The 23,928-nt window shown below is 39.9% G+C and overlaps 1 protein-coding gene and 1 long non-coding RNA gene across 4 annotated transcripts; one reads left to right on the top strand and one right to left on the bottom strand.

Annotated features, from left to right (window-relative positions):
• Positions 1-3,331: 3,331 nt before the first annotated feature.
• Positions 3,332-12,432, bottom strand: LOC133216301 (uncharacterized). Of its 3 annotated transcripts, none has more exons than XR_009726607.1 (2): positions 12,354-12,432; positions 3,332-6,417 (listed from the first exon to the last, which is right to left on the bottom strand). It is a non-coding gene; the product is annotated as an uncharacterized LOC133216301 (long non-coding RNA). The 3 variants fall into 3 exon arrangements; XR_009726606.1 differs by having other exon boundaries at positions 12,368-12,432; XR_009726608.1 differs by lacking the exon at positions 12,354-12,432 and adding an exon at positions 10,828-11,496.
• A 267-nt stretch (positions 12,433-12,699) lies between these two features.
• On the top strand, positions 12,700-20,831 carry CISD2 (CDGSH iron sulfur domain 2). The gene is made up of 3 exons (XM_061360894.1): positions 12,700-12,858; positions 19,301-19,512; positions 20,490-20,831. Exons 1-3 carry the CDS (start codon positions 12,756-12,758, stop codon positions 20,577-20,579), a joined length of 405 nt encoding a protein of 134 aa, XP_061216878.1. The 5' UTR covers positions 12,700-12,755; the 3' UTR covers positions 20,580-20,831.
• Positions 20,832-23,928: the final 3,097 nt, after the last annotated feature.

Here is a 23,928-nt window from a genome sequence, read left to right as displayed (position 1 = left end):
ATGGTTATTGTTGTTTGGCAAAAGCAGCATGTTCAGAAAACCTGATTGTGTAACAATGTTTTCACTATGAAGCTTGAGAGCAGCCAGCAGTGAATTATGGGAGCAATGCTTTATTTATTTTACAAATAGCACTGTAGTAGGACCGTCACAGTTTTTGAGCATTCATATCATGTAAAGGTGGGAAAGAAAGCAATGCCATGTACTTATAATGTCCAGTTATCTTTCCATGATCACCTAAACCATTCTTAGTAGTCCTTGTCTTCATTTTCTGCTTATTATTTTGGTTGCACTGAGTGTTATATTTGGGAACAGTAGTCCCAAACTATCCATTAATGTTCTTACCATCTTAATCAAGCATATTGCTGAAAATCACCTTGCTGTTACTTGCCTGCTTTAGGCTGCAACTGCTGTTAAAACTGCTCAAGATCAACAGTGTGTCTCTGACACAGACATATTCCTCTGCCTTGTAAATTGGTTACAAACTTCCTGAACTTTTTGTTTGTCATCTCAGGAGATTTAGGTACTTAACAGTATTCTAGTTCTATACTTTTAATTATTATTTGAGATTAATGATGTCTTAATATGACTATTACAAAGTTTTAATTTGGCTTCGGATTCACATTTTACTGTATAATAAAAAGCAGTGCAGAACAGCACAAACATACTGTTGACAGTGTGTAATTTTCCCTGCTAATTTTAGACAACAGGAATTGTTAATCTGGTAAATCAAGTTCTGTCTGTGTGCCTTTCAATAGTTACATGTTAAAAGCAATATCTGTTACTAGCATTTGACTCCAAAGAGAATTTAAAATGTATTGGGATAGCTCTTGTTTCTAGCCATTGCTCAGAACTGGGTTTGCATATTTTGGTCTAGTGTACCTTTTTAGACAAACACTTTATTACACTCACTGGTTGTTTCTTTTAAACCAAATCCATCAATTTAAACATTTATCTTTAAATGTACTTGAGAAAAAAAATAAAGCATATTGACTTGTGTAGGAGTGAAAAACAAGACGCGCGCTCACAGTTCTGTGGCCACTTCAGCAAGTCAACAGCACACAGTCCTGCTTGGGTAACATTCTGCTGCTCGCTCTTGCTTCTTTTTTTCCTCATAAAGGTGAGGTAACAATCATGTATTTCCCCCTCGGTGTTTGGAAATAAACAAACTGAAATAGATCTTTTACTTCAGCAGGAACACTCAGGCAGTTAAGGCCTCGTGACCTTAATATACTGATGGGCCATACACAGAGAGTTTCTCACCTTTACCACACACAGCGGGTGTACTATAATGCTACTTGCAGCCAGTAATATTAGATGCAAGAAGCACAGATGATGGTTACCGAATATGAGCATTGCACCTTATTGTGGAACTACCCAGTCTATTTGGGTTTGCCTCATTTTAATTTGATTTTTGGAACTAATCCTCAGAAGTGGCTGAAGAGAGGTATTACCATGTCTAATCCTCATACGGTAGTAAAGGTGGGTTAGATGTTCAGTGGTTTATTCTGCGAAATAGCTCAGTATATGTGGCACGGTAAGAAACAGTTTGCACAGAAGTACTGAGAACAGACCAGCTCACTTGACCTTCCTCCTTGAATTTTGTTTTCTTTATCAAGTATGGCATTACAGAGTCCTGTGCAGCCACTTGGCCAATAACCTCTCAAAGGCTGAATTGGCTAGTACATTTCAGCTGCTTTGTGATGGTCCAGCAGAGCAAGCATGAGTGGAGATTGCCTTGATATGTTGTCATAGCACTTCAGCTTCAAGGGGGCTTGAGGGAGGAGCAGACCAGCCTTAGTTTGAAGGTTAAGTGTAGTATGCTTGCACATGAATATCAGTTTTTCTCTTCCACTTGCATCAGAGCAGCCTTTTTTACATTCTGAGAATGCTATTCCACCTGTCTTCAGAACGGCTCAAGCAACCAAGCACCCTGGACACCAAGCAGTATTCCATACAGGATGCTTTAAAAAATGGAAAGAGAGAAACAAGATGCAAAGTGTTTAAAAAAAAAAAAATACTCCTTTTTAGCTAAGAAAAAAAAATTTACTTCAGCAAAAGCAAGACTCTTACTAGTCCATCCAGTAGATAATTATTAGTTCTTGTTTGGAGGAGACAAAACACAAACAGCTTTTGCTGCTGGAAAACAAAGTGCCAAGAAGATGAACAACAACACCTTCCCCCTGTTTGCGTGTATTACCAGGCCTCAAATTTCAGCATCCTGTCCAACTTGTTTTTTCTTTAATTATCATAAATCAAGCTTGCAGTCAAATCCCTCTTTAATCTGGCCAAAACTCACCCTATTGGGGGCCCTTTCGATTCAGTGCAGACCACAGACAGGAAGATCATAGAAGAAAGCTGATAAGACTGTTCCATCAGCTTTTTTAACACAAGAAATAAAAAAGCTGAATTTGCTAACCCACATGCCATTACATGATAGTGGAAGAAAAACAGGTTAGGGATGTCATTGAGTTCCACCCGATCTGTGCTTTAAATACAAAAGACCAGCAGCCCTTCCTGCGTAGCTGGGGCTTCTCCCCTTCAAGAAGGACAGCAAGATCACAGTTACAGCCTTTGTACTGTGTGCTCAGTTCTCTGGGTTTTACACTGGGGCCATATCACTCCTGTTAAGAAGAGGTAGCAAAATCCACATCTGGAGTCCAGCCCAACATCAGTATGTTGGGTAGCAGTTAGCTAAGGAACTTTAGATAAAAAGTAACTTTGTCTCAATATTCTAACTTGGCAATTATTCATCTCCCATTGTTTCTTCAACAGCTTCTCTGACATTCTCACTTGAATAATTCATAAGCTATTCCACATGTTTGTTTTGTATAGTTGTACTCTTATGTTTCACTGCTAGGTCATGGGGCAAGACACCAGGTACTTACATTAATCCATTTTACATTGTTGCTGCTTTATGTAAGGAGTTGTTAAGATCTAATGTTTATGTCCACATACGAGTCTCACTGAAAAGCTTGAGTGCTTTGTTGCATAATGCTAAGGTTCCACAGCTTGCAGGAGGTCATGTGGGATTTGCAAGGATATAAAATACTTCAGTAACTTACATTGACATCAGCAGACAAAAGTTCCCCACAAAATCTTCCAGTCGTCAGGATTTTGTTCAGCACTTCACTGTTTAGCCTCATAGTGACAGCGCAGTTTTCTTTCAGTTAGAGAAGATTTTTCTCTTCTTTTGAGATCCTTACAGAAAATAAGAGCTATCTGACAAGAAGAAAGTTTTGACAACATAAAATGCATGCTGCTATTTTCACAGACCTAAACAACGAAATCTCTGAAAACTGCTGCAGGATATTTATTACTATTCATACAGAGCATTCATTTTTTTCCCAGCAAAACTGCCATTTGATCTAAATGAAAAAGATACTCCTTTCAAGTCAGCAGCAGTTTGCGTCAACAAGAATGTTCATTTTCTGTGCTGATTCAGCTCTATGGATATTGAAGCATGAAAGTCAGATGAGCACGTGCACAGCATAATTGCAGTGCCAACTTTGAAAAACGAAAACTTTTGTTGGCATGCAGTTACTGTCTTTGTTTTCTTCTTTCAGATGAATTCTTTACATTCCTGAATAAACATAGATAATTTAAACATATGCAGCAAAATAGCATCTTAAAATAGGGGTGTGAAGGGCAGCATAATTAATCACAGTTACTAAAATAAGATAACACAGGCTCAATGCAGCAGGTGGAACCCCTCTCTGGAGCAAACCAGAGTTCTATCAGTTTTGGTAGGCCAGGGTACATCCGCTGGAGATCACTTTAAAAAGGTGTTTAATGGTGACCTACTTTCACCATAGAGGTGGTTGCTTTTCCTTGTTATACCTGTTTTTTGATCCCTCAGGCTGTGATCAGACTGCATACTAAGTCTGTAAGAGTTACACTGTTACTGAAAATGACCAAGCTCTTACAGCAGTTTTCAGCAGTACTTAATTTGGCCCATTGTGTTTACTAAAGGACACATCAAAGGACTCTGTGAAGCACTTTCAAGATACGTCTGTTTTATTACTTTGACGTAACTGATTACTAGTCAGATTTGGACCATCCAGATTCAGTTGCTCCTCCAGTGCTTGATCCAGGATGCAAATGTACTCAACCTTTGAGCAGTCTTGGGTTCAACAAATTATTTGACCAGGGTACCTAATACACTATAGAAGTTGCTAATCCAGATAAAATGTTAAGGATTAAAATTAGTAAGGATAGCTAACATATTTTACAGGCTCCCTAGTATAGGCAAGGCTGCTGAGGCTTCACAACATGCTGCACTGATTGAAGCGTAGGCTTCCTTGCACGTGGCCTGCTGCATGCTAAAAACAATTTCCATTGTTTGATTAGTATTACAGGGAAAGAGTTAGCCTGAGCTAATCAAGACACTGATGGGGTACCTTATACTGAAGCATTTTACAGCCACCTTTTGTCTTGGGAGGTTTCCCTACAGAGATTTCCAGAAGACCTGGGACAGTGACCCTCGCTGTGTTAGGAGCCCTTTGAACCACTGACATCCCAAATAGCCCACAGCAAGGTACACTTCTTGGCTATTTCCTCTTCTGAGGCAGTCCTGTTGGTGAATCCTTCACACATTTGTAGCTAAATAAATATGACACTTCAGCAAAGGTAGGAAGCTGATTCTGTCACTTCATTTTGAGGCTTTTTTTCCTTGTAAAACATTCTTTCCCCTCTCCCCCCTGTTTTATATAAAATAATGTTGTTTCCCTGGGAAAAGGATTACAGTCTTGTAGATTGCTGTGGTTTAATCGTTTGACACTCTATTGAATTAATTTAAAATACAGAATTAAGTAAATAAGAAAGTCCACTGAAATATTCCATTTTTTTTTGGTTTTGTTTGTCTTTGAACTGGCAGGAGTGTATGCTGTGCATTTAGACAATGGATTTAACTAGCTAACTATCATGTGGTACTAGCAGTCATTTTACTTTTCTTTTTGTCCTTTTGAACAACCTCATCCTTAAAGATCTGGCTGATCTTTCCTGTTTTTGGTATGTCCCAGTTAACCAAAAGGTGTCCAAGAGCTCGCTTAGACCTCAAGTATTCAGGTAATTACAGGCAAATATATCTCTTAGAAGGAATATTACTCTTGTTTGCTGTCATGTTGTAATTTGGGAAATACTGTTGATGACTGTAAATCACCAATACTGAAATTAGCCAATTATTACACTATTCATCACTAAGGTTAGGGGGATGGATCAGGGCAGTGTTGCTAAAAGAGTGGGTCGTGACACACAGTAGTCATGAATCACAGGCAGGTGTTGGCACGTTGTTGAAAATTGTGCAAATTATAAAGCAAAGGCAACCTAGTTTCTGTGCTTCTGGTGACTTTTGTTCCTCAAGGTCGGCACGCTTTTCAGCCTTTCAAGAAATATTGCATATATTTGTCACTTTTACAAGCAGGTATCAATTCAGTTTTATAAAGACAAGGAGGGCTGAAACTTTTATTTTTTTTGCAATTTTCATCTTGAAAAAGAAAACCAACTGAAAAACACTGGCTTAAGGACAGTAGGATCCAAGATGCTACTCTTCTCAGTAACAGCAATTTAAATCCAAGTTAACAGCAAAAAAAAAGATAATTTCTTAGTCCTTCCTTCCTATTTGTTGCCTATATTAAATGATTTTACAATCTCAGTTTAGCTCCCATATTAGAAAAACTAATACTGCTGCAATTAGGCATAGAGGACTCAGGAACTTGGAAACTAATTTACACACCTACCCTTACATCATTCGGGATATTTGATAGTATCAAATCATATTGGACAGGCAATTTGAGGGACTATGTGGGGTACCCACTTCTACCACACTCGTTTTCTCAATAATTACAACATTTCTAGCCCTGGAGCTGTCAAAATAACTCACATAAAAGTGTAAAAAAAAAGAAAAAAAATATAACATTCCTCTTGGTGAAGCAGGTTAAAACGTTCTCCAGCGTCTTAATAAATTAGCTATAGACATCTATGACAACACTTATTTTCAATAAACAATTAGGATCTTTTACTGGTTTCCAAAAGCACTCCCCTTGCATGCTGATGTATGCCTCTTAATTACCATGTATTTGTTTTTAATATAATTTTCACCTTTCACAGTCATTAGGCTTACATTTCTGGTAAAGTAAGCTTCGTAAGCTTTGAGGTGCTATGTTTATATCCTACTTTTTGTGCTGGTTGGTTTCTCTGATGATTCAAAGGGAAAAAAAGAAACTGATTTCAAAGAAGTATTTCCAGACCTTCCAGCTGCCTGTACCGGTGTGAAGTACAGAATTTCTATAAAATTCTGGCAATATCTTCAAAAGTAAAGCGAGGAAGTAACTTACACATCTTCTAGGGAACAGCCAACTACCCTAGGTCTGGAAGTGCACTGTGCTATAGTTAACCTGGAGTCCAGAGGACAAGGAGTGCCTAGAAAAAATAGAAAATAAAAAGCATTACTAAGCTAGGCATTAAGGAGGCTATATTAACCTTGTTTACCTGCTGTAGTACTATTCCATGTCATTGCCTTGGAATCAAGATAGCCACTTTTTCCCTGCTTTCCTCTCCATCCATTATATATATGTTTTCTGAAATTCAAGAGGCATGATATTTTGGGGGGTTGAGTTTGTTCTTTTATTGCTCCTCTTTATTCTTGTGAGATGACAGAGAAGAATTGCGCATTATTGTCAATGCCACGCCTGTCTAACCTTGAAAAGAGGAGAGACAGGCTCAGAAATATCCACATCACTGTTGTTACAGAGCAGCCTGGGAAGGAATGACAAACTGCTGTTTTGCTGCGGTGTCAGTAGTGTCGTGACACAGGAAGAACTTAAGAGCAGAGTGCAGTCATATTGCAGAGATCATGTACTCTGTCCTCGGCAGAGGAAGCTGGTAGTTATTCTGTGCTATAATTAGCCCCTGCCAATGAATGCATATTGCATCACAGGACTTAGTCTTGTGGCATTCTCACCTTTGTCTTCCAAAATGAAGGAAACAGCTTTCAGTGACAGCTATTATGCCAAGGGATTAAAGTACTAAGGAAACAAATATACCCTTAGTTGCCTGGTCAAGGATATACAGTCATACTGACAATAAAGATCAATGCAGTTTAAAACGGAATGGTAGGTGGTCTTCTGCTGAGAATATACTGACATATAAATAGCTTCTTTCCCCTGGAATTCCCATCATAAGAGAGCAGCTTGTAGTGTTTTGATAGTGGTTTTATTTCACGTATGTTCATTTAGCAGTGTGTACTTCCTAGATTATGTCAGCTTTGTCCTCCATAGGTCCTTTATAGTAGAGGAGGATGTATCTGTTTTCCATCACTGTGGCTTCCTCCCAGGGGATAATCTGGTGATTTTGCAGCCTGCTTTATTGCAACAAACCAGGCAGAACCTGACACAGATCAGTAATGTATCTGGCCTTCTATGAACATGTAAGTGAACCCTACGGATACTTGTTCTGATCTGAGTAAAACTGTTGTGAATTAGCAACTCCCTGGAAGCCAATTAAGTTCTAAATCTGCGCAAGTCTGTATGTGACCAGTGATCATATCAATCTGAATCCTAATAAGCAGTACATATCGGAGAGATTTAAGTTAGTTATAAGGAAGAAATTCTTTACTGTGAGGGTGGTGAGGCACTGGAACAGGCTGCCCAAGGATGCGGTGAATGCCCCATCCCTGCCAGTGTTCAAGGACAGGCTAACATAGCCTTGATACCTAGTGGGAGGTGTCATGCCCATGGCAGGGGGGTTGGAACTAGGTGATCTTAAGGTCCTTTCCAACCTTAACCATCCTATGATTCTAAAAGACTGGGTGATTCATGCAGTGGGTCAAAATTTAAAACTCACTGCAATATTACACTTACTGTGTGCTTTCTTGAGCATCGTTGCTGTTAGCTGACTGATGGTACCTACAGTAGCTTCATGTCACACACTTTGTTACTTTCTATGCTTTAAATAAAGGCGGTTGAAATCAGTAACTGAGTGTAACCAAGTGAATATTCAAAGTTTGTGATATTTCTGCAAACACAGTAGCTGTAGAAACCGCTACTGTGGACCAGTGCTAACCATTGCATAAAAAGACAGTTCCAGCCTGGAGAAAACATGCAATGTAAGTATAAAGTAACTAAATTTTATCTGGGGATATCTCGGAATTTAGCACTGAATACACCTGCTCTTTCTTGAGTTGGGAAGTTCCTCAACTTTGTTCCATACACAACTTGTATAACATTTCCTACTTCCTGGCAGTAGTAGTCAGAAAAAATAATGAAAACCTACTGTTTTAATTTAAAGTTAAACCTATTGCTGAGAGATCAAAGCATGGTATTTTTCTTGAATAAATAAAACCTGTGTCTACTGCTGTGTTCTGTCATACACAAAGTTGCCATGTTGGAACTTGATCCAATTTTTAGAAATCTTGCCATTTTGCTTTACATTCCTGTATTCACTGTTTTCCACAAATTAATTTACTACAATCTGTGACAATAAATAGCAAGACACAGGGGATTCAACAATTATACCTGCTATTAGTAGGACACTGCAGTTACTTAAGTAATTACCCTAGCACCTGCTTTCAAAATGTAACAGTTACATTCTAAAATTCCTGGACATTCATTAGACTAGAAAGTAGTATCATGCAGTCAGAGTTGTTTGGGTTGGGGTTGGAAGGGACCTTAAAGATCATCTAGTTCCAACACTCAAATTTCAATATGAAAACTATGCTATACAAAATGACCCTATTAATTCTATTATAAGTGTGATTTGTTTCCTTTACTAATTTTTCTCTCAAATATTTTGCCTACCACAGAACAGTAGGTATTTTCAATAAACACCAGCAGAAGTCACCTAAGGTGCCAGGTCTCAGAGTTAAGTGAACGCATGACATCTCCACTTTCTTCCAAAGGCAATTAAGCTTCTGGATGTAAAAATAAGAAATGAAACCTTAACCTTCATGCAATGCAATTGCAACTTGTTTAAGCATAAAAGAGAGGAAAGTAACCTTCTTATACAGTCTTAAGGTTTTTTTAAGACAGACTATTTTATTTTTTTTTTTGAGATTCAATTATTTTACAGTTGGACGTTGAAAGTGCTGCATAACTAAATGATGGAGCTGGAGCTACCACATGACATGAATCACAGTTCCTACAGCCCTTCTGGGGTGCAATGATTTTGCTTACTTTTGGGGAACTGGAAAAGAGGGAAATCTTTGCATACAGCAGGGAGAGCAGCAAATCGAAGCCCATTGTGAAATGAATCAAATACAAAGGGAGAGAGCTAGCTTCTTCCTAAACAGAAGCTTGTGTTTGCTGATTACACAAGCCAGCCCTCTGGTGACAGGATGGTTTTAGTTGACAACAGTACTTTTTGCCTGCTGCAGAGATTATTCCGGGCACTCAGCATGGAATATGGCAGTGCCAATTCCAAGAAAATGGTTTAAAGAATATAAGATGTCCCACTGATAGAAAACCTCATTACCACAAAAGAGTGCTGAGCAAATCATTATGCTATATAGTCTTGCTTTAGAGATGGAAAGACTGCATCTGCTACCTCAGAACCTTTAATCTTTTATCCTTACTGGATGTACTTCGTAAAATAAAATAAATATAGTTTATAAATGTTCTCTTTCTCTGCAAAATCTTAAGTGTTCCAAACAGGGCAGTATTATCTCATTTTACAGCTGAATTAAAGGCATAGGAAAATCAAGCGATTTTTGAAAGGTAACAAGGAGAAACACAACCACCTTCTTTTCACCTATGCTCAATCTGCTGAACCAGGACTAGCCACTCTACTGCAAGCTGGACCAGTTCAGATGTGTTATAGTGACATGAATTTATTCTGCCAAGCATGATCTGCATCTGCACCACAAGCTTTTCTACCATTCTTGTCAAAGCATGTTGGGCTGGTCCTCTTTTGGGCTGTGATTTGGGACTTCCATGCAAAAGACCTGAGCTAGCACTATGCAGATCTGTAGGTCTCCACATGTGGACTCCATGCTCCATCTCATCCGGAGCATTTCCTGCTAGATGAAAAATCCCAGTGACAGAGGATACTTACTGCTGAAAGTAATAATCTTATTCCAGTATTGATGATGTAGGTTTTGTTCAAGTATTGATGCTTGGGAGATTTGTGCTGTTATTTTTATTACAATGACTTATGTATATCCTACACAGTACCAGAGTTTCAGTTGACAAATTCAGCATGAAACAGAGGCAATCTCTACTTTTTAACAGTTTCCAAACGGAATCTAAATATGCAAGAATGGATTGTTGCATATTACTCTCCCCCAAAAAAGGTAGAAAACTTTCCAGATAGAATCATAGAATAGTTAGGGTTGGAAAGGACCTTAAGATCATCAAGTTCCAACCTCCCATACCCAACAGTAATGAGATTTGAGGCAAAGTTGAAAAGGATGCTGATAAAATCCTGAAGAAGCAATCTGCCTGTGGAATAAGAATGTCCACGTAAGGTGTTAAATGTGTGTAACAGGAGAAAGATGTCACACCTGCATAGTAAGCCTCCTGATGTTGACTGATATGACCCATAGCATGGTCCCTGAAGATAGGACTACTGTGTAAAACCCTGTTTTTTTCTGCAGGACTGAGCAAGCCTGCAGCTGACATTTTCCCCCTTAAGTGAAACAGGAAGTCTGAAGCCAAGTTGGACAGTGAGCACACATCTCCTATGCTCCAGTTGAAACTGTTTTTCAAAATACCATTCTTTTGCCTCCCCTAAAGTTAACAATCTCATTCAGGCTTCATTTTTTTATAGTTTTTTCCATTATTTATGACTTCAGCCTTTCATATATGGAAACCATTAATGGCTCATGTCAACTGACACCTATGTAGACAGGCGAGGCACAGTGAGAACAGTTCCCCTCTGCAACATGTGTAGATTGCCTAGCAGTGTGCTGAGTGGAGCACTGGTCAAAGGCAGCACAGTGGGTCTCAGCAGCTTCAGTGATATGTCAGTTGTGCTCCCAGGATCATGGCTAGCATCCAGAGAAGGCTGAAACAGCAGAAGAAAAGGAGGAGGTGGCAAGGACAGAGGCTCTCAACTTTGGTGTGAAATTGTTTGATTCAGAGCTGGAGGATTTAACTTATATATCTTCAGCCATATATATTCTTGCCTCAGCAAGTTTCACAAACAAGGTTACATCATGACATCTGATGTGTAATCTTTACAGAGTGATTATTCTGCATTTTGAGCATTTTGCTCTTTCATTATCTTGTCTAATAGCAGGCATTTGCCTACACCAGAAGGAATCATCTTAGGACATCAGACATAGTCATTACAAGGATAAACTTAGGTGAGGTAGGGAACTAAGATACTCTGAGATCACAGGAATATTCTTGCTAGCTAAATAAGATGATTCATCAGGAAATGTTAATGTAAGGTCACAGTATTATTCGGGCAAGAAGCACAAACAAGGTGGATTTGTTTGTCTCAAACCTTGCTTTCAGTATTTGGAGCTTTTACCTTAGCTCTTTACGGTGATTTTAACTTTTGGTTAAGTCATTAAAGCAAACCAGTAAAAGAGATCTAGCACTTCATTTATCTTAGTCAATACAAGGCAAACACAGCTGTGAGTAGATTCACCCAAAGACAAACCCAAATGGGTTCATCTGAATAAATACCTATATTACTCTTTCATTGCTTTGCTGAACCCTATTAACTTATCCCCTAACTTCTTAATTCTGGGATGGCAGGGAAAGTGCACAGTTGATGCAGGCAGATATGGTGCAGTTTCCATACACTGAAGACAGCTGTGCTCCTGTCAAAATCACATAAGGTAGGAAATGTGTCTTCTAGAAGGACTGCACTACCTCAGCTTTCCTGAAGATAGTCATGCTCTATACTATATGTTATTAGCACTTGATGGATTACCCACTGTAGGAAAGAATCTTGAACCAAATGGTGTTGTACTTGTGACCAAAAGACTAATGCAAGAGTCTTCAGGTCTGGCTGGATTATCTAAATTGACCTGGAAAGGATACATACTTCCTATTTTTCCCTCCTGGCTACACAGACAATTTTGTATGCCAAAACAACCAGTATCCTTGACATAAAATTCAATAAAACTAACTAAAGTGCTCACAGATAGAGCTTGTTCTGCACAAACTACTGCCAAACATGAGGCAGATGGGCTTCTTTGTGTAATATTAATTCTCTCAGTACTCATCCCACCTCAAAAGAGTTATGATACCATATGAAAAACACCATCCACATGAAGAAAAAGTTCCAGTCCTTTACTTCAATGTTTTTAAGCCCGTCGACATGAAACACAACTTTATCACAAGATGACGACACATTACATAAAGCCTATAAAACTTAAGCCACACGTTATTAAAGCCGCACTCCCTCACCTCCCTAGCTGTACCTTCAAGCGGGGCCAGGCCGGACAGCACCACACACCCGCAGGCACGGCGCTACTCTACTCTACTCCGCTCGGCTCGGCTCCCCTCCCCTCAGAGGGGCAGCTTACTCCCGGAGACGCCATCATACCTCCCAATCTCACCCTACCCCAGCCCTGCCCCACTATCTACAGGGCTCTGATACAACCCTCACCGCCCCCTTCCGGCTGTGACGCGACGCCCGCGGCGCCCGCCGGAAACGCGGCCCGAGCTGGGGGGAACCGGCTGCACCTCTGGCGTCGCCCCGCCCAGCGGCGCATGCGTGGCGGGAGCATTGCGGGTCAGCGCGCCAGCCGCCGTGGCGGGGACAGTTGCTAGCCGTAGAGTGATATCCCCTGAGCCGTGATCGCCGCCATGGTGCTGGAGAGCTTAGCCCGCATCGTCAAGGTGCAGCTTCCCGCGTACCTCAAGCTCCTGCCGCTACCCGAGAGCGTCGGCGGCTTTCTTCGCCTCACAGGTAGGTGAGGGGAGCGGCGGGGCCCGGACCTGCTTACCTCTCCTCTGGCCCCGCGGGTGGTGTGGGGAGCACGGCGGGGCCGGGTTGGACGGCGCGGTTCATGCCCGGAGCCCGGAGTCTGCTTGGGTTGCCAGCACATGCCCTAGGGGTGTCCACTGGCGGGCTGCGACTTCCACTTCTGGCTCCGGGCATTGCTCGCTTTGTCCCGACCGTGCTGAACCGTTGATCAGTTACAGAAAGGGGGAGCCTAAACGTTAAACTGTTCGAGCAGGAAAATTATCCGTAAGGACGTGTAAGGTATCTTAAGAGGTAGAGCATAAGCGTCAGAGTAAAATGTAGTAGTAAAGTAAAACGTACCAGGCTCCTCGGGCCAAGCTTCTTTGCACTGGACTTAAAATTCCTCTCTGTGCAAGTACCATCAAGTCTGAGGTTGTGTACGCAAAGAAAATGGGATTTTAGCTGAAGGCCTTAACCGCTGCCTCTCCATTTGCTTAAAAGGCTACAGAGCTCGTCTATACTGATAGGAAAACCAAACCAACCTGTTTCTGGGACCTGTTACATACACAATGTTACGGGGGGTTATTTAACAATTTTTATAAGTATATTCAGTATGAAAGAGTGAAAATACTTACTAATCATAGCCCTGTCACACAGTGAAAGAACTACACACAATCACTACTGTCACACAAGAAAGAGCTACTATGAGGGCGATGAGGCACTGGTACAGGTTGCCCAAAGGAGCTATGGTTGCCACATCCCTGGCAGTGTTCAAGGCCATGTTGGATGGGGCTTTAAGCAACCTATTATAGTGGAAGGTGTCCCTGCCCATGGCACAGGGCTTGGGTCTAGATGAGCTTTAAGGTCCTTCTGATCCAAACTGTTCTATGATTCTATGAAATACTAGCAAATTCTTTGTGTTCAGTGCATTTCGGTGCTTTGCAGACTGGAGCTATCTGAGCCCAGGCTCATCTGTGATAATACAGGCAGAACCTCAAGTAGTGTCAAATGACAAAATTAGCTGGGTGATAATAAACAAGAGGAATGTTCTAAAGGAAACTCTCAGGAAATAGAAAAAGTCTTCAAAGTGCAGAATCAACTTCAGTTGTTTATCTTGGAGCAATAAGATGTATGACTTTAATAGTGCTGGAAAGTGATTCAATGTGGAACAGGCACAATTTATTTAAAACCAGGTTTGGGTACTTTTCTAGCGTGTTCATGCTGCTTGTAAACTTAGTGTCTCATTATCTTTCCCACGACAAGAAGACCTGATTGAAATGAACCATTCTTCTTTCCCTACAACTACACTCTCATCAGAGCATGCTGTTAATTATATTTACCAAATATAAAAATTGAGCTGCTACAAAGCTGGGAGGAAGGGCATACAGTAAGCTACAGAACGATGGAGCTTCTCATTTTCCTAGCATTTGACAGTTTCCCACTTAAGTCATTGCCCTTTTAACCACAAGTTGTACTTAAAATTTGTTAAGCTTGAATTTAATCTGTTCTTGCTTCACTTGTCCAAACATACATTTCTATAACAGGATTATTTATTCACACTACATAGTAGTAAATATAGTTTATTCTGTAAACCTCTCGTCAGAACTTTTCTTGTTGTAATACAGTTATCAGTGGGGGAGAACTGGTTTGTTGTCATGTTATTTATCCCATTGACAGATGTTGCTTTGAATTTGGAGGGAGGGCAAGAGACAAAACTGAAACCTTAAGTGGAGACCAAACATATGAAATGTCAGTCCAAACATATTAAACAAAGGCAAAAGAAGGAACCAAGTCAGAAATTGCTTTGAAACCTGGTGGATTTAAGAAGCATACCTGTAAAAAAAAATAATAAATCCACTGCCACTAGTTTTAAGTGGTTTCTTTGGCTGGTGGTGTGCTAAGCGCTCTGAAAATTGAAAAGAGGTGTCTCTGTGGCTATGTATTTTTAATTATACAACAGTTTTACACTTTAAAATTTTTTTTCAATAGTCAGACTAAGCTAATATCTACTGTCATGCTTATATATTTTCCCCTTAGGGTGGATATGAATGAAAATGGAGGAAAAAACAGCAAAACTGTACAAGGTGCTTAAAGTTATGGCATAGGGTAAGTGCAACATGGCAAGGCTTTTCAAAAAGGAATCACAGGATGCCATATCCTAGGCACCTAAATTAATAAGTGATTCTCTCTTAGTGCGTAAGTTATTGAAAGTCATTGAAGCCTCATTGCTTATTGGAAGAGTCTTGTGCTTACCTGCACTCAGAGCTGCTATCAGTCTAAAGTTTGATCTGAGAAAACCGGATTGCTTTAGCAAGTGTTGATTCTTCTTTATTGTTGTGGTCTGGTTTGTCCTGTCCTGAAGTCATAAGCCTTTAAAAGCAGGGGATTCCCAATTCTGGGAGCTACTCTGCAGCAGCAACTTACAGGATCATATCTATTGAATTACTAATACTGCAGACCGTTAGACAGTAGAAAAGACTAGATTAATATTCTCTTTTGTGTTTACTACTACAAATTACAGAGGGGCATATTCTTTGGCAAATGGCATATCAAACATGTCACACACTTTTTTTCTTTTTGGAAAGTGAGAAATAATACTGACTTTAAAACATTTAAAGTGCATCAGTATTTGTCCATGGTGGCATCTACTGATGGGACTACTAGGGACCAGCACCATAAAACACTTGCTAGCGTAGACCTTGTTTGCAAAGGCAAGCCAGAACCCAGATCTGGAGCAGTGCAGTCCTTTGCTTGTTAGCTCTTTTATTGCTTCTGTAGACCTTCATTAGCTTCCCAGCTGATGCCACTTCAGTTCATGTAGTGCATCAGCTGTAGAAACAACAGACCAAAAGTGCAGGGAGAATCCTTTCATGTAGGATATTGTATAGTGTGCTGACAGAAATCTTGAGACACCTATTGTATGTTGTAATCTCAACAAATCAGAGTGGAAAATTGCTTGCTTGGAGAAAGGGAGACTGTTAACATCCAGTGTAAAACTCTTGAAGGGAAGAGCAATGAGAGAGGAAGGAAAGAATGTTTGACCTTGGTTTTGAAAGTGGATATCTAAATTGTCACCCTGCTGCTGCTCAGCAGCCTCTTTGGGTTTCTTGTCATAGCTGCTTTACCCTTCCCTTCTCAAGTTCACTGAAATGAACAGTGTTGTCTCATGCTGGTGTTGCTTTTTATCCTGGTACATGACATTAAAACAGCATAGACATTCGCCTAAAACTAGTATGTGGTCACAACTTCAAGGTTTATGTAAGAATCTTGGTGTTATGCCTCTTTCCATAACCAGGACAGTCCTGTGTGGGCTGTCTTACATATGGCCTACATGTTAAGGAGGACTTTAATGTTACAAGCTGCTAGGCAAGAAGAGGACAATTTTGTAGATCATCTTTTACCATACTGAGGGAAGGAAGGGTGAAACCATAACAGAATCTGCATAACCCATTTGAATCATGAAATTGTCATTTGCAGAGTGGCTTGCTAACCTACCCATAGTTTTGGCTTTTTATTTATTTAGTGTGCTGTCGCTAAAAGGACCACTCTACGTTCATAAGCTAATAGGCATAGTGAAGTGGTGTGTGGAATCCTTTGTTTTTAGTTTTGTGTAGCAATCAGAACACCCTGGAGAGACCCAAGCAAACAACAGAAAACAGGTATTCCTTCTGAAGATAATGTAATTGAGTAAGTGAGGAATTTCATCAGCTTTGAGAACATACAATCACAGTTCCAGTCTTCATTTTGACTGGCAGCTAATACTTGTTAAAAGGTTGGCTTGCAGTTGAGCTGTTACTATAAAAAGCTGGTTTTGGGTCTGCATTCTGTGGTTCGACAGGAATTAAAACATAAATCAGAGTGAAAGATACCAAATGAGTAGTTGGTGAAAGACAGGCAGAGACCACTTGCTTTGATTTGACTCTCAGTGGCTGGCCGGTCCCTTTCTGTTCACAGCGTATGTGTTTATTTTTTTGGACTTGCTACTGTTGGACTAAAATTAAGAAAACCTCTCCTGGTAAATGTAAATTACCTATGGTCTGTGGCTGCAGCTTCTTGGAATTGTTCTAGTGATGTTCCTGACACTTTCCAGGACTTAACCTTGGGATTAGTCTCTGTCTAACGAAAGTCAAGTTTGAAGACTAAGCTCTTTGATACACTGCTCTCCATTTCTGGTTCCAAAGACTGCCTCTTTCCACACAGCAGAACTGATAAAGAATCCCCAGAGTCACTGTAATTGCTGAATTCTGAGCTGTCAGCTGCGAAAATAGACAGTCTTGTGAATTGCCTTATATCTGCTTCAGAAAGGTATGCATGGCTTCAAAAACACAGAGCAGCTTACAGTTGTAGAAAGGTATCATTGCGTTAGTTTGAGTGAAGCTTTTCTCCCCATCCCTGTCCACCCAGTCCAAAGGTCTGTGACTTTTTAACTGTGTAGTAGTATCTTGTCTCTCGTGCCCTAGAAGCACAGTCACACTGATTTTTCAATAACAAGCATGAGCTTCTGTCAGTCTTGGCAAAACCAAGTCAGTTTTAGTGCACACATTGGTATAATTGGGGGCTTTGCAGAGACTCCCACATTAAAAACATGTAAAGAAATTATTGGCTAGTGAGGATAAAACTCATTTTCAACAGTTGGCATAATACAAATATTCAGTAGTAACCATGATAAATAATATCCTTGTACTTCTTATTCCTGTTTATTTCTAATTCCCTTTCTAAGAGGTTACAGCTATCATATTCCTGTTTCATTTGGATGAACCCAACTGGTTATGAGTCTCCCATAGACATGACTACTGTTCTGATTTTGATGTCGTATCAGTGAGTTTCAAGCTGTATTGAGATGCCACTTGCTGCTTAGTTGCTGGTCTCTGTTAATGATGCTTAATTGTGATGTGAGACATTTCCTTTTTGTGTGTCAGTTTTAGTCCAGCTGTATTCATCACACACTTGGTAAGTGCCATGCTTCTGGCTATGCTATGCCTGTTAGAGTGTCTGTTCTGTCTTTGGAGTTCAGAGTAGCTTTTTAGAAACCCACCTCTTTGCCACCAGTCAAGTTAGGTACTCAATTTGGAATTTTTTTTTCAGTGACTAAGTGTTTTTCCTCTCTTCTAATGTAAGTTCCAAGTCCGTCCTTCACATCAGGTCAGAAAGCGCATTTGGATTCCTGTTGACATGGTCTTCTGGAACAGTAATGATAGAAGAGACAAACAGGCACTGCTATCCAGGAAACTCAGTACTTTGTGTAACTGAAAACGTTTAAGCATCTCAGCATTAATTGTTTAATCATTTAGGGCTTACAGCTTGCTGGAGGAACTGAGGAAAGAGAGAAGGATTAGTCTCTTGCAGTAACTCTTAGAAAATTTTGTCAATTGTTGTGCATAGGGACCACTGTAAGTGCAGGTATGGAAAGTGAAAGTTCTTGCAGTGCCTCTATCATTTATACGGTTGTGGTGCATTGTATTCAATGTATTCTCTAGAAATTTAGAAAAATGCTCTCTCCTTTATTGCACCATGGTACGTAAGTGACAGTGGAGTGAATTCACAGCATGTTTTGCTGGAAAAGTGGATCCACCTTCAATATATATAGATCTTAAGTGAGGTGGTGATGAATTACAAAGTTCAGTAAGTCTTCTCAACAGTATGTCTGGAAGATTTATAATGATGTAGCAAGGCAGCTAAGTCTGTAGAGGATACTGAATGTCTTACCTGTTCTTAAAAGAAGTTCCTTATCTTGACAGAAGGCAACTTTCTGTGGCTTGACTTACCTGATCCCAGGACACTTTCTCTGTGTATTGGTAGAAATTGGTGGCAGATCCCTGAGCAAACAGAGCTCTGAAAAACAAAACCTAAAAGGCAGGTGAAGGTTTTGCTAGTGTTTATTGACCAATCTCTATAATTTGTACCAAAAGTTTAAAAAACAAGCCTTGGAACAAATAAAATGAGGAAAGCTTCAAGAAGCTAAAAATCTAAGAAAAACAAAAATATGTAATCCCTCCAATTGAAAACTGAATTATAAAATATGCTGAATATTCTTCATACACAGAATGTTAAGATAGTGACATTTAACATACTTACTGCATGTGATCATGCCCAGTTTGCTAGTACACAGTGATGGTTTACCTTGGGTGAGCAGAACCCCTGTAATTTTAGGGCTCATCATTTCAGTATGCCCTTTATTTGTTTTCAATTTATTTGTTTCCATTGAGTCATCTTCTGTAGTGTTAAGAGAAATTCTGGGAGTCAGCTTTTTACCTTGGCTACAGTAAAGCTCAGGTTCTCACCTGGATCTGTCTTTCTTCAGACTTACCCAGTCTGGTTTGCCCTCAGAGCCTTGCTGACTGAGCAGTTCCACTCCTTACCCTAAGCCTCAGTCATTTGAGAGTAGCTGATGCTGCACCGTACTGAAGTGGTGTCAAGAGCCAGTCTAAGTTCCACCTGTCTTTAGTTGCAGAATGGCTGCGGTTGTTGCCTTTCCTTGGCGTGCTGGCCTTGCTCGGTTACCTCGCTATTCGCCCGTTCCTCCCCAAGAAGAAACAGCAGAAGGACAGCTTGATTAACCTGAAGATCCAGAAGGAAAATCCAAAAGTAGTGAATGAAATAAACATTGAAGATCTGTGCCTCACTAAAGCTTACTGCAGGTGTTGGCGTTCTAAGACGGTAAGACACTTCGTGCTACTGTAGCATTAGAGATTGAAACTTGGATATTTCTATCAGTGCTTCAGTGGTGAATTGGAGTTTTGAGAATGACACCATTCTTATTTTTTCTCCACTGTAAACCTATCTACGTGCAGAAAGAAACTGTAGAAACTTGTAAGAAACACAGTAGGTTTTTTCTAGAAACACACAGTGACCACCTCTCAGTAGACTGAAACCAAGCAACCCTTATTTAATGTGTGGAAATACATTGCAAATAATTGGAAGATAACTATTTTGCAAAAACAATGCATAGAAAGTTGTTCATAGTAGAATGAAAGTAAGGCTGAACCTGTGTTGGTGAGGGAGAGTGTAACCCCATCTGGTCCAGAAACACCGGTAGGTGACTGCTTGGGGTAGTCCATATCCCCCAAATCAACTAGGTATACATGAACATTTTTCATCTAGCCTCAACTTCTTTTCAGTGTGCTGACTGCACCCTGGTTTTGTCCTCTCTGAACTGAATGCTTTCTTGTTTTAACAAACAAATCTGCCCTGGCTCTAAGAAACTGTCTCAACTATTCTTGCTTCAGACTAATCAGTACTGAAGTAAACTTCAGCAGTTGCTTCAGCTTTCCTTAAACCAGTATCTTCTGGTTGCAAATGATTACATCTATAAAGAGCATTTTTAGTAGTTCCACAATAAATCTTAAGCCATTTGTGACTGTGATGGCTGCTTTGCTTGCTGTCCTTTCATGCAAAAAGGCTTTGTCCCTAACTTTGTGTCTATGAACAGCTATTTTAGGACCTCACAAACTTAAGTTACCTGTTAGCAGCGTAATGTGTTCTCTGTCTTAGGAGATAGGGAATTTGGTATTGAAACAGGATGTAGTAGTAGAAACTAATGACATCGTCAAAGTGCTCTTGGCATAGGAAGAAGTATAAAAATCCCCATGCAATTTTTGTAGTTATGCTAATTCCTCATGTATGTTTTCTTCCAGTTTCCTGTCTGTGATGGCTCCCACAACAAGCACAATGAATTAACAGGAGATAATGTAGGTCCACTAATACTCAAGAAGAAAGAAGTATAGCAGATGCTTAATCTACTAGATAATGACTGATTAAAAAGTCTTTTTATACTGTTGTAGTTGCAAGGGACAGCATTTTATTATGTGATTGGTATGATTTAGTCTAATTGCTGTAGATTTCTTTTTGGAATAAACTGTATTTAGACAGTGCTAAGTCTGTCACTGGTTTGATACTTTATTCTGAGAAGAATTATGTCTGCTTTGGAAAACTGTAAAGTAACTATGCCTGTAAATAAAATTACTTCCTACAATTAAGCCTTTTTTGGTATGAATATGTAATTCTAAAACTGTTGCTATTTCCAAGTACTGTTTTTCTGCTGGGAAACCATGTTTTATTCTGCTTTACAGGAACAGATTTAAGTGCACTTACATTTGAGAGGCAAAAAGATACTAAATTCCTCCTTTGTGAGTAGACGTTCAGGCAGGCAGCATAGCACTGTTAACTTACGCTGTTCTGTGGAGTGCTAAAGTGGGCACTTTGTTAATCTCATGCAAAGCAGCCTACCTCAGACAAACACATACCCTCACCCCCAGCTGGTAAGTCTCATACAGGCTATCAGGTGGAGTGCTGCAGTTCCAGACCACATAAACTGAACTATTCAGCAGGTCAGCCACTGATGTTATCCCTTTATGTTGGGCACCTGAGTTGATCGTTCATGAGTTAGTGTAAGGCTACCCAGATTTGCTTCTTGCACGTTCACTTGCACTGTAGCTGCTACTTTTTATAGCAGAGAATTTCATGGGTGGAATTTGTTAAATGACAACCAAGAATGCAGAGCTAAGCTGTATTCTTGTTACCTATTCAGAAAGATTATTTGGGCAAGTCAGAACCTTTGCTGTGGTATGGCTTAATTTCAGATGCAGGTAAATAATTGCTGGTTATCTACCTGCTAGATTGATTCTGCTAAAGTGCTTTATTTACTGATGAAAGACTGTATCCATCAGTTTAAAAATAAAAATTTGCTCCATGCTACAATTTTAGTCAGTTGTACTAAGGCACATTTCAACTGTTCCTTAACAGCATATTATTTGACCTATTGTTAGGCAGGTGGGAAGCCCCAGAGCATTGTGCCATTGTTAAAGCTGCTCACCACAGAGCTGAAACGAGTAAGTCTGGAAGCAGTTCTCACGTAATGGCTCACACAGCAGCAGTAGGACTAAGGTAAATCATTCCTCCTGCATTTGTAATAACTGTAGTTCTAGGTAGAAGAAGCTTGCTGCAAGGGATGGCAGATTAGGATGTGATTGTATGTTAAGTGTCTGCTTTTGCAAAGCATGTAATAGAACCACAGTAAAGTCTTCAAATGCTTGGTGGTCTTGCCTGTAATGGACAAGCAAACCGTAAACTTTGTATTAGGATATAACATTTATAATAGAGGAAAATCTATAATGTTGCAAGTGTCTTACAGTCAGTCTTCATTTAAAAATTCAGTATATTGATTACCAAGTCCCAGTTCTTGGGTTTGGAGAAGAAATTACTGTGAAATGCAAAGTCCTGGGTTTAGATGTTTTTGGTCTGTTTTTTTTCTCCAGGCTTTAAAATCCACAGCCTGTTGTAATAGGCTGTTACATACAAGTTTGTATGTGCTACCAGCTTTTATCAGGATACTTTTGCATTCAAATAGTTTGGTTTCTTCCAAAGTCTGAGAATTAAACTACATACATCAGTCCTGTTCTCACTTCTGTTCCTCTACTCAGACAAACCCTGTTAGAGTAAGCAATACCGCAAAATTGGTTTTGTTTCTCCCACAAAGGTCACGTAAAAGGTGAAAGACAGTGTAAGGTTTAACCTCTTGACTCCATCTCTAGCATGGTTTGATAATGTAATTCTCCTTGCTTGCTGTTAGATAAGGTTGCTGCTAAACTATCTACAGCTGGGGCTATGGAACAAGCAGGGTTATTTAGTTTTGCTTATGCCTGGAGGGGAATGGAACACATTTGTAGTGTTGCAATAGCAGCATTCAGTCACAGTTCCTTTGTAGGAAAGACATTTTAGTAATTTCTACAAGATAATAAAGTGAAGGTCACAAGTAAGATAAATGACCATTTCCTCACACTTCAGAATCTGTCAAGGTACTAATGGCACTCATGGCTGCAGAATTTTCTGTAGAAAATTTCAAAATAATTTACTAATAGTTTCAAATTATCTACCTAAAGTCTACAGGGATAGCTAGCTAAGAAATGAAGTGTGTGCAGAGCCCTGTATCTCACCAGTGATTGAGAGAGTTGAACCAATTACCAGCTGGGATGTGCTTGGTCATGTCTTGCCACTGGATGACTTTTCTAATCTGATTTGAAAGCTCCACACAAAGGGATAAATTTTCCCTGAATGCTAATTAAGGCCAGCCCTGAGGCAGTAGACCAGGTCTTGATGCACAGTCAGGGAAAGCTGAATGTCATGACATGCCCTTTTATAAGAACAGTGATGTTTTGATGATGAATTTGAACAGTAGTTATAATAGACTACAAATAAAGTTGCATGCCAAATACATTTAGGGAAAGGTGTCTGACTTGTGGCAACTACTAGACAAAGTAAATGTAATTGAAGGGTGGCTGGCACAAAATTTGATCTCTTGCACTCCATTTATTTAAAAGCCAAAATGCAGAAACTGTATCATTCATTGTTTTGTGGCTGTATTGCACCGTAAGTGTTTCACAGTTCAGTTTAGATTTCAGTCTAAATTCCCTGAAACACCAGTTTGTCTGAAAAAGAGAAAGTAGTGATGATAATTACATTATCACTGCATCCGCCAGTTTGTGAGACTCTGCTTGCAGATAGCCAATTTCTGTTTTGTCCCATATGCTGTGTGGTGTAACTGCTTGCTGCATTGTGCCATCAGACCCTTCTGCTGCAGAGGTGCTTGTGAATCTTCTGAGACTGCACCCACCCTGTGCTCAGTGCTCTCCCACATTATGTCAGTGATTATGTCTGTGTGACAGTGGGACTTCTCTGGTTATAGTTTATTGCACATTATGCTCTAATTTTATTGCCTGCAAATAAGAGACTGGCATGGCATAAAGATTTTACTGGCTTGAATTAATGCATTATTCATGAATTATTTTGTGGTGTTCTGTGAAAAGGGAAATGGTCTCAAATGTCATGACTTCACCCACACAATGTCTGATAGCAAGTGAAGTTGTATGTCTCAAAGGTAGCTGCTGTTTAAAATCAGCTGAAATTGTCATCATAGTTACTTAAAAAAAACCCATCATTTCTTTTTGTGACAAGATGCAGGTGTTTTATTCCTTTCTGGAAGGCAAGGAGGGAAGCAATACAAAGCATTAATGCTTTTCATTTTAGATCTGCAGGTCTGGGTAACAGCTTCAACCTGATTCTTTCTGAAGATTTAAT

This window comes from Neopsephotus bourkii, unplaced genomic scaffold (assembly GCF_033783945.1).
Source record: "Neopsephotus bourkii isolate Nb327-2 ecotype Australia unplaced genomic scaffold, CSIRO-AGI_Nbou_v1 NB_1037, whole genome shotgun sequence".
NCBI classification, from domain to species: Eukaryota; Metazoa; Chordata; class Aves; order Psittaciformes; family Psittacidae; genus Neopsephotus; species Neopsephotus bourkii.
Note: the sequence above shows the minus strand (reverse complement) of the source record. Positions and strands in the feature narration are given on the sequence as shown.

Coding starts and splice junctions, on each gene's coding strand:
- CISD2 (XM_061360894.1), top strand. CDS start 12,756: ATGGTGCTGGAGAGCTTAGCCCGCATCGTCAAGGTGCAGCTTCCCGCG. Junction 12,859..19,300: donor CGGCTTTCTTCGCCTCACAG/GTAGGTGAGGGG, acceptor ACCTGTCTTTAG/TTGCAGAATGGCTGCGGTTG. Junction 19,513..20,489: donor GGTGTTGGCGTTCTAAGACG/GTAAGACACTTC, acceptor GTTTTCTTCCAG/TTTCCTGTCTGTGATGGCTC.